We start from the raw sequence: 10,924 nt of genomic DNA, 5'->3' as shown, positions 1-10,924 counted from the left end.
TTCTAGTTGAGCTCTGATCATCCAGTCATTGAAGCCAGGTCAAGCGGGTATTATATGCAAGTGTTGGTGTTCTTATGCATATGCCCTCTCTTCATATCAGCTGGATGCTTCACTCTCCACTCTAGTTCTCTGTGGCTATGTCACTAACTCTGGGCCCAAGAATTCTCAGGTCTTGCCACACTGCTGGCCAACGAGGTCTCTACCCAGGTTCACAGCAGTTTATTGAACATTGCAGGGTTTAGCTCCCAGCTTCATTGCTATTTTTCCCTCACTTCCCCTTATCGGTGACAAACGTCACCAATCAGAGCGTGTATTCCCATTGAGTCTTAGTCTTGGAAGGGGATTTGCCGTGAGGGGAACCTGATCACTTGGCTTGATGTCTCCTGGTTGAACAACTTGCTTGTTCTTGTAGTAAGCAGTCAAACTGCCTTTATTGTTTTGTATTTTTCCTGTCAGTCTTTCTTTCAAGAAGTATCTTCTGTTCTTCTAGCTGCTCCAGGCTGGCCTGCTTGTCCTTTCAAGTGGAAATTTCGCACCTCAGAAGTTTCTGGATGGGGTTCAGGATTCCACCTATGGTCTTATGTAATGCAGAGCCTCCACAGGAAGTCTCCTTCACTGGGCACGTTGTAGCCCCATTTTAGGTATTCCAATCAGTTATAGGCCGAAGACAGACTTAAAAGCTTTCTATGGTGATATTTCCAGCTATTCCTTTCTCTCACCCTCAAGTGTCTATTTTATAATGGTATGCCAGGTAACCAAGATTCAAAAGACAGCCAAGCATCTTAACATTATTTCCCCCCTTTTGTCCATTCCAACCATGTCTCAATCCCTGTATCCCAAAGCCCTGTTGTTCCAAAATTGTGCATACATCATTATTTACTTCTGTCCCACTTAGATCATGCAAACCAGCCTAATTGTTTTCCCATCCGCTTTGTTCTTCCATTCCCCTCCTCCTTCTTGTGTATTGTCCCCCTCCCTAGCACCCAAACTATCCTGTGTTTATTCCTTATGCTGTGCTCTACCTTCCCCTCCGTCCCCTCACTCCACCCCACACATCCCAGTAAACAGCAAAGAACACCCTCCCTTAGTATGGGTTTTATTCCTTAGTCTTTTACAGTATTGGTCCTATGCAATATTTCTCTTTTTGTGACTAATTTCACTCAACATAATGTCCTCAGGGTTCATCCATATTATGCGGTGGCTTGCAGCTTCCTTGTTATTCTTCAAGATACCATAATATTCCATTTTGTGTATGTACCACAGTTTTGTTTATCCATTCTTCAGTTGATGGGCACTTACGCTGTCTCCATCTTTTTGCTACTGTAAATAGTGCAGCTATGAACATTGGTGTGCATATATCTACTCGTGTTATGGCTCGTATTTCTTGTGGGTAAATACCAAGTAGAGGAATTGCTGGATCATAATGTATTTCTATTTCCAACCTTCTGAGGAAGTGCCATATTGCTTTCTAGAGTGGTTGGACCATTTTGCAATCTCACCAGCAATGCAGGAGCGTCCCAGTCTCTCCACATCCTCACAAACATTTAATGTCCTCTACTTTTTGATCTTTGCTTTTATTGCTGGTTGATATCTCATTGTTGTTTTGATTTGCATCTCTCTAATGGTTAGTGATCGTGAACATTTCTTCATATGTTTGTTGGCTGTCCAAATCTCCTCCTTGGTGAAGTATCTGTTCATGTCCTGTGCCCTTTTCTTAATTGGGTTGTTTTTTCTCTTGTAGAGGTGTTGTAGTTTCCTATATATTTTAGAAATGAGTCCCTTGTCTGAAGTGTCATTGCAAAAGATTTTTCCCCATTCTGTGGGTTCCCTCTCCAGCAGTGTTTTTTAAGAGCACTTGAGCTATGACCCTCTTCCTGTGTGTCTGTGATGGAAAAAAACAACTGTATTTGATCAAAAGCTTGAGGAAGGATGATGTGAAGGAGTAGATATAACCTATGGATGTCTGACAACTTGCAGAGCTTCACTATCTAAACAACAATATGAAGCTCAAAAACATTTGAGACAGATGGCCATTGCTTAGAAAAAGAATGAGTTTATTTTCTGTTTTCTGTTTATTGCTCTGGTGGGGGTCGGGGGATACATTTCCTAGGCATACACAGGAAGCAAAGTCACTGAAAGTTAGTGGAGAAATTTAGGAGTGCTGGAAGACTTAGATATTTTCTTCTGCTCCTAACCCATTGCTGCTGAATCAATTCCAAAACAATAAATAAAAATAAAACTGCCCAGTAGGGTTTCCAAGGCTGTAAATCTTGATGGAAGCAGATTGCCACATCTTTATCCCATGGAATAACTGGTGGGTTAGAATCATCAACGTGCTGGTTAGCGGTTGAGTGCTTAAGCACTGTGCCACCATTCTCTCCAATTCCTTCAATTTGTAGATGAGGACTGAATGTTAGTGACTTTACCATTGTTAAGTGCTGTCTAGCTGATTTTGACTCACAGTGACCATATAGGGTATGTGAGGAGCAACTGGTGAATCTGAACCACTGACCTTGCAGTTTAAATGGGCCTTGAGGTCCAATGCTTACCCTACAGCACCACAACAGGACTCTGACTTCGCCATCACATGGATACATTTTTATTAGAGGAAATATACATTGATGAGAAGGAATTCCTTTTAAATTCACAGTATAAGTGAACAGGAAAAGGTAAAAACATTCACTGTCCTCTCTGCCCAGGAGACAAGCTTACATGTTAATCAAGTTACTAAGTGGGGCCAATCCTCTCCACCTAGGAGTCAAATTAGAATGCTAATCAGGTTAAGGAGTGGGACCAATACTCTCTGTCCAGGAGTCAAGCTAGAATGTTAATCAGGTTATTGAGTGGGACCAATCCTCTCTGCCCAGAAGTCAAGTTAGAATGTTAATCAGGTTTCTGATTGGGATCAATCCTCTGGTTTCCCTCCTGTCTTCAAACAGGTCTGCACCCTCAACCCTCTCCAATTCTGACCCCATATAAGTCTACACTGCCCAATATTCAATGCACAAAATCTGGAGAAGCTAGCTCCTCTGAGCCAGCTGGCTTAATAATATCTGAAACTCTGCTTCACCTCTCTGAATGGCCTTGGTTTCTTCAATGGATCAAGAGCTGCTGTGACACTCTTGAATCTAAAACTGCTGTAACCTAAGTAGTTGCACAACAGAATACTTGTGGAAATGAATTACACGGCAGAGCTAGAGTTAAGTGCCAGGCTCTATCTTAAAAGGTTTACTGGGATATCTGGCAGAGATAACCCAGTTCATCCTAATCAACTAACACAACTCTTACTTGCTCCAGATCTGTAGTATTATAAACAGTTGAAAATTCATCACAAAAAATTGATGCTTGAATGAGGATGAACCTCAAGAAAGTTTTGAGAAAGCTAGCTTAGGAGCAATACTAGCCGCCTTCGTCCCTGTTAATGACTAGTCATAAGATAGAGGTTGGGGAACAGAAAAGTAAAGACAAGAAAGACAATTCATATCTTTAAAAAATCAATTCAAATGGCAGAAATGTGAAGAATTATTACTGTTTCCCCAATGGTACAACTTGAGCAAAATGTTCAGTTGTGTTCTTAATTGAATGATGTCTGTTTAACACTGATGATAGTCATGACTATACTAAAAATAAATGAATCTCCAAAGTCTTCTAACTTTAAGAAAAGGATACGGTGACATGTTTTACAACCAAAACCAGTATTTGTGGATTTCACATCATGTAATTAACAATTCTTTTGGTCTTTTTACTTGATGCTTTTTCATAAAGATGACTTGAGTTTTTCTTCTAAATTATATTAGTCTCATTTATGATGTATACACTCTGAAAATAAAGAATAAAACTCTGAAAGTCGAGTTTCATTACTCTACACAGTGTAGTTTTACTCCTCGTTCTGTGGCATATATTCTCTGTATTATCAGTGGTATGTTTTAGGATGCATTTTAGGACACTAGATAGTTCTTACAGTTGGAACAATGGTTAACCGCTGAATCAGAGCTTAAATTATAAGCACTTGGTTTGCAGAAGGCAACATTTTACATAGAAGCCTGGTGGCATAATGGGTTATGTGTCGGGCTACTAATTACAAGGTCAGCAGCCTGAATCCACCAATAGCTCTACAGGAGAAAGATGAGATTTTACAGCCTCAGAAGCACTGCACAGGGTAGCTATACGAGTCCATGTTGAGTCTGAACATAAATTCTGCATCTACTGAATTCTTTCTGACCACCAACCAATGATCAATGTAAAAAGCTTTGCCTTCAGGCAGAGTGTGTTTGAAAATGGATTACTAAGGCTCCTTTAGTCAGCCCAGGGAGAGGTAGTCTCCCTCTCAGGAATTTACCTAGGCATGTCCTTAATGGATGAGGGTACCAGAGATCATGAGTCATGCGCCAACGAAGATGATTGTTGCTGCTGTTAAGTTGAATTGCATAAGTTCTGACTCATAGTGATCCTGCATAGGGTTTCCAAGGAGCAGATGGTGGTTGGAGGGCCCCCAAACCAACCCTGTGTACTTTTCTAATCTGCAATAGTGTACCTATTCCAATCATGATCCCTTTCTTGTTCCAGTGGTTCCGCTTACAACAGTGATGCATTAATCTGCCTCCAATCACAATTTTCTGACACATACTTTTTGTTTTGCATCTTCTATAATTAACCATGTGGCTGTGAACCTTTTGGACATTATGGCCTCATGCTGATGGTCCCCCTCATCCAAATGATTTGTCTCTGTCTTGCTTAAGACTTAATAAAGCGTTCTCTATAAAATAAATTAAATTTTCAGGTATTCCCTTCCACCCCTGAATTGCACTCAACTGATAAGCAAATGATTCAAACCCACCCAGAGGCACTAGCTTAGTGGGAAAAGTAACTGCTCCCATAAAAAATTGTTGCTGTGGCTAAGTGTTGTGGAGTCAGTTCCAACTCACAGCAAGCCTGTATATGGCTTCCAAGGCGCAGCTGCTGAGTTTGAACTGCTGACCTTGCAGTTGCTGCTGACAATCCTATAAAACCCTGTGGGGCAGTTCTGCTCTGTTACATAGATAGATACAATGGCACTTCACAACAGTTAGCTCGTACTCTGTCCGTAGTTGTCAAGGTTTTCAGTAAAAGCACAGCCATAACGACTACTTCTAATGGATGATATGTGAAACAACTTTTTACCTAAATTTTATATTTTGTCTTCTTAAACTGTATCATTGTTAGGGGTTCAGCCACGTAACACACACACATACGCACTGAGCAAAACTGAGTATTCAAAGAACAGGAAGAGGATTTTAAGATTTGACATAATCTACCTGAATTATCGAGGCTATAAAGAAGCACTTAAAGGTGCTTAAGGTGACAAAGGAATCAAGGCTAGCATCGGTTTCAAATAGCAATTGTAAGAGAAGCTCCACAACAACATTGACAAGATGTCACTATGGGGGAATCTCGTGTCCAACAAAAAAGAGCCACAAACTTTCAAAACCAGAGTGAGAGGGACAGAAAAGAAGTAGAGAGGCTGAACATACAGAATGATAAAAACTGCTCTGAACACAACAGGATGAGCTTAGACGGTTTCTGTGAGACTTAAGAGAGAATTCTGGTCACTACACCACTACTGGAATATACTTTTGAACTGAAACAACAAATAAAATTCTGAATACATCACTAGGGAGTAAACATGCCCCTGATGCTGGTATTAATTTAACTGTGTTTGGAATACAGTGGGGTTTTCAGATTTGTCCTGTAAGACAATTTAAAGGTAGAAAGAAGGTGGCTAGTGGCTAAAGAGGCTTCATGACATAACAGAAAACACAAAAATTATGTTGACTAAAATGAATGATTTTTTTTTAAAGGAAGAATTCAGTAATAAGTCAGTGAAACGACGTTTCCCTACATACTATAGGTCGGTACCAGGTGTCAATGAAAATGCCTTCTACTTTACATTCCAGGGAACTCTCTCATCCAAACAGCACAAAATGTTTGTGTTTTCAATCTTGCATTTCTGAGAAAAAGTGGAGCAGGGAAGACAAGAGCAAGAAGTCTTTTATTGCCATATAAATCAAATAGTCAGCTGCCTTGGGTCTATTTCTGACATAGGTAGGGAAAGTAGCTATAGGTAAGTAGACACCAAAAAATGGAAATTACTTTTGGTTTCTGTAACACAAGGAATATCTTCTTTGCTTGAAAGTTTCAAATTCATAGTATCAACTAACTGATGAATGATATTGCTATGGGTTAAACTGTTTCTCTTAAAGATACTCTGGAGTCTTAACACTTGGTCCCTGTGCATGTGACTTCATTTGGAAACAGGGTCTTTGCAGATGACTTACTTAGGTTAACATGAAGTCAAACTGCAGTAGGGTGGGCCCTGTTGTTTGTTGTTAAGTGACTTTGCGTTGGTTCCGACTCAATAGCGAGCCTGTAGAGAGGTTCCGAGTAGTGATGGCTGAACTTGAACTGCCAACCTTGTGGTTCAAACTGAGCTTGTGGTGGAGTGCTTATCCTACAGCCTCCCACAGTGCGCACATATGGAGCCCTGAGGGCACAATGGTTATGTCCCCAGCTGGTAACTGAAAGCTAAGCGGTTTGAGTTCACTCAATGGTTCTGGTGTAGCACCATATGGTAAGTACTTGACCTCAAGGTCATTCTGAATCACAATTCAAACTCACCTATTCAGATTTCCACTCCTTGGAACCCCTATATAGGCTTATGGTTCAGACCGACTTGAGGGCACTTAACACCAACAACAATGGGTCTGCAGGAGCAAGACGTACAGAACAGCTCCTGAAGAAATTGCAACCTAGGAACCCCTATGGGGAAGTTCTACTGTCTATAGGGTTCCAAGAATTGGAATCAACTCTATAGCACACAAGAACAACATTATATAAAAAACAGAGGAAAAGAAACACACACAGACAGACTTACAGGGAAGAGAGTTATGTGACAATGGAGGCAGAAATAGGAATTAAGCTGCCATAAATCAAGGAATGCCAGGACTCCAGGTATCAGAAACAGCAAGGAAGAAGGAAGGAGTCCTTCCCCAGGGCCTTCAGAGGTGGTGTGTCCCTGCTGCCCCCTTGATGTCAGCCGTCTAACATCCAGAACTTTGAGAGAATGCATTTCTGTTGTTCTAAGCCACCCAGTCTGTGGTGATTTATTATCGCAGCCCTAGAAAATGAATGCAAGATTGTTGCTAGTATTTCCCCAGAGCTAATACCTATTTTGTAAAATTAATATCACAGAATAGTTTTGTGATATAAATAGCTACATGATAAAGTGAAAAAACAACAATGATTAAAACAACTTACTTTCTTCCTTCTTGCTAATAATGGCAGGCAGGGTGTAAATCTAAAAAAAGACAAAAGATGCCAATCAATTATTAGCAGTTAAGAACCCAGCATTACAGATACACAAAGCAATGTGATACACAAAGGAAAGGTCTTGCTTTCAAGGTCCAACAACTTCTGTTTACACAGCCCCTTCTTTCTACGCTGTCACCCAATCTCCTTCCCTGCAGTGATGCCAAGCTTGCCTCTAAGGCCTTTCTGTCCCTAGCTGCCCTGGACACAGTTCTAGCCCTTTCCCTATGATTTCTGCATCCCATCCTTGACTCTTGTACAATTTCTACAAGTGCACAGTGTTTTGACCTCAATGGGTGCAATCCTAACATGCTTGCCACATTGCCTTATACATATGCTCAAGAAATTAGGGCTTCTTAACTATTTGTGGTGAAGAGATAAGTTTATGTTTGTTTCTTCCTTTTTAAATCTGGCTTCTTTCTCTTTGTTTTCATTTTTAATATGCCACAGACTCACTTTTGCAAAGGAAAACAAAACTGAAATAGAAAAGATTATAAAGAAATTGAGAACAGATGTAAAGCCTACTTTCGTCTTAATATTAAATTCAACAGACTTAAAATGACTTTGCTAAATTGCTGTAAAAATTTCCAAAGGCTTAATCTCTATTTCTGTGTACATCTTATATGGACTGGTAACACAGTGAAAGAGAGGGCCAGTGGGCCAGGGGCTACACCCTCAAGCACAGGTTGTTTGTTTTGCGTTGTTCGCAATTTCTTCGCCAACCGAAGAAAGGCTTTCTTCTAGAGTAGTACAGACATCAATGGTTTAATCTTTTTGCACAAGACATGCTAATACTTGTAAGTATGTTATCATATCAATGTCAAAACGTCTGTTAGAGATGGTCAGGGCAATGGCATGCAAATCAGTTTTATTAAATAATTTTTTTTAAAAAAACCTGTTTAAACTAGAAGATCAGTTATTACTCTGAAACTTGTTCATCACTCTGTCTTGCTTAGTCTGAAGAGTAGGCACTCAAGTAAGTATTTATTGAATAATGTAATCTAATGTATGCAGCCAAACTGATGGTTACAAGTAATAAACAAAAATGGTGATCCCTGAGAAACACGGAAGCTTGTACCAATAAACCCACAACAGTAAAAGTCTCTACTCTTCTGATTTGCTACTTTAACAATAAACCCACAACAGTAAAAGTCTTTACTCTTCTGATTTGCTACTTTAACAATAAACCCACAACAGTAAAAGTCTTTACTCTTCTGATTTGCTACTTTAACAATAAACCCACAACAGTAAAAGTCTCTACTCTTCTGATTTGCTACTTTAACATTTCCACTACATTACAGACACTGAAAAAAAACAACAACTCATATATACTTTGCAATTATTAGGAGTAACAACAAAACTTAAACTACAGTCATATTCTTCTTACCGGTTCCTTCCCATCCATAGCTTCCAACCAAAGTTTCCTATTAGCTTCTGAGAAGGCCTGCAAAGTGATGATTCCATGCCTATTAAAAGCAAATATTTTACATATTCAATTTATTCCTGTGATGTCCGTAAGTTTTCACTATTTTTAAATTCTTAATCACTATAAATGCAAAATTTTAAAAGGGGAGAAGAGACAGATAAGGAAAAAGGAAAAAAAGGAGTTGAGAAAGAATGAAAAGAAATAATATTGGCCTAAATTACTGTTCATAGAAAACACTGGGATACACACACTAAAACTTTTTTTTTTTAACTAAAACATTTTAAACTCTAGTAATTGCAAGTGGTAAATCCATCACATGATTTATAAACAAGACTGTTTGAAGAAGGCTAGTTTGAAGCTATTTGTTCTGAAATGACCCAAAAGGAAGAAGTTATATTCACAGATTTCAAGAAATCCACAAAATGAAAAAAAAAAAAAGTTCACAAAATGAGAATGATTAAGTATGACTAGATTTTCCACCAGTTACTCCACAGGAGAGAGAGAAGGCTATCTGATCACTTAAAAGATTTATAGTCTTGGAAACCTTATGTTATGACTCAGAATCAACTTGATGGCAATTGGTTTGGGTTTATGGACATTATGGAAACTGTCACACCATAACTAATTAATTATTTAAAAAACACTAAACCCAAAGTTTTTATGCCATGATCAAAATACTAAAATTGATTCAGCTAAAAGCAAGTATTTCCTATACACCTATTCTGAAATAGTTAACTGAGAATGCAGTTCAAAAGAAAGTAAAAAGCAATGAAGAAAGTAGGGGTTGGGTGGGTGGGAAAATCTAAGAAAGTTAGAGATATGCAATCTTAGAAATAGGGAAATTAGTGAATTAGTTAGCCTAGAAAATGAATCTCAACAGGTATCTACAGGGTTCCATGAAGAGACACATTAGAAAAATGTATATAATTCATTATATAAACTATAAGATTAAAATCCCAGAAAAACAACAACAAAAAAACCCCACACACATACATCTCTTCCAGAAACAAAAAACAAGTCATTAGAATGATAGGAAAAGGAAAAATGTATAAAGATCAAGACAAGTAAGTGTACCACCATCTCTTTTATCTACTATTTTAATGCTGATTTTTAATATCAATAATAAAATTAACAATGGCAATCAATACTTGTTGGCTATTTAGCATGTGCCAACTAGCATGAATTTTAAGTATAAGGCTGTTGGAAGGCTAGTTTTAAACTATTTAATCTGGAAGGATTCCTGGTGTGGTTCTGTAACATCAGCACTGAACTTCAAACCACAAAGTCTCTAGTTCAAACCCACTATCTGCTCCTCAGAAACCCTACAATGGGTCACTATGAGTTTGAACCAATTCGACAGCACTTAATAACAGCAACTATCCCGTTTTTGTTTGAAGAAAGATAGTTTAAAACTTTTTATTCTGAAATGACTAGAAAAGAAGAAGCAGCTACATTTATAAAGTTGAGTGAATTGCTTCTATGAGCAAATTATATCACTGAATTTTGACAATAAACCTTGTAGGTTACAGATAGGACAACGGAAGCACAGATTTTACCAATGTGTCCCAAATTTAGATAACAATAAAGTGTTGGAATAAGATAAGAAAAAGCACCAACATGTTATTATTTGTTGCCAAGGAAATATTAGTTTTTATCACAAAATTATGAAAGCTAATAAAATAGTTCAGCAAGTATGCTGAACAGTATTATCATATCAAAAAAAGTCAATAGGATTTATATCAACAACAATCAAATAATTGTATAGTTAAAAGGATGTTATCCAAAATTGTAATGAAAAGAAGGTACTTAGCAAAAATGTAGTAATAGTAACATATATATGTAAAATCTTTAAGGAGAGGTCAGGTCTCCACCAATTAGTTCATAACTTTAATGCAACTCCCATAAAAAATTCCAAAGGACTAGTTTGGGGAAGGCCGGGGGGAGATGGAAAAGGAGATAAGCTGATCCTAAAATCAGTAAGAATATAGAGCCTAAATAGCCAAAAGAATTTTGAAGAAGTGTATGAAGTGGGGTTTTGTCCTGCTAGAAATGAAAAGTTATAAAAACATATACAGTATATAGATAATATACTCATATAGTATGTGATAAGAATACACACATATATACAAATTAAACTAGACCATTCAGAAGAGG

The 10,924-nt window shown here is 38.2% G+C and overlaps 1 protein-coding gene across 1 annotated transcript in view; it reads right to left on the bottom strand.

Annotated features, from left to right (window-relative positions):
* ARHGAP42 (Rho GTPase activating protein 42) overlaps window positions 1–10,924 on the bottom strand; it is a 387,979-nt gene that overhangs the window by 47,891 nt on the left and 329,164 nt on the right. The window contains exons 11-12 of the mRNA XM_006833754.1: window positions 8,732–8,810; window positions 7,294–7,333 (exon numbers count right to left, since the gene is read on the bottom strand). Coding sequence (XP_006833817.1) covers window positions 7,294–7,333; window positions 8,732–8,810 — 119 coding nt within the window. The remainder of the gene's footprint in view (window positions 1–7,293; window positions 7,334–8,731; window positions 8,811–10,924) is intronic.

This window comes from Chrysochloris asiatica, unplaced genomic scaffold (assembly GCF_000296735.1).
Source record: "Chrysochloris asiatica unplaced genomic scaffold, ChrAsi1.0 scaffold00008, whole genome shotgun sequence".
NCBI lineage: Eukaryota > Metazoa > Chordata > Mammalia > Afrosoricida > Chrysochloridae > Chrysochloris > Chrysochloris asiatica.
Note: the sequence above shows the minus strand (reverse complement) of the source record. Positions and strands in the feature narration are given on the sequence as shown.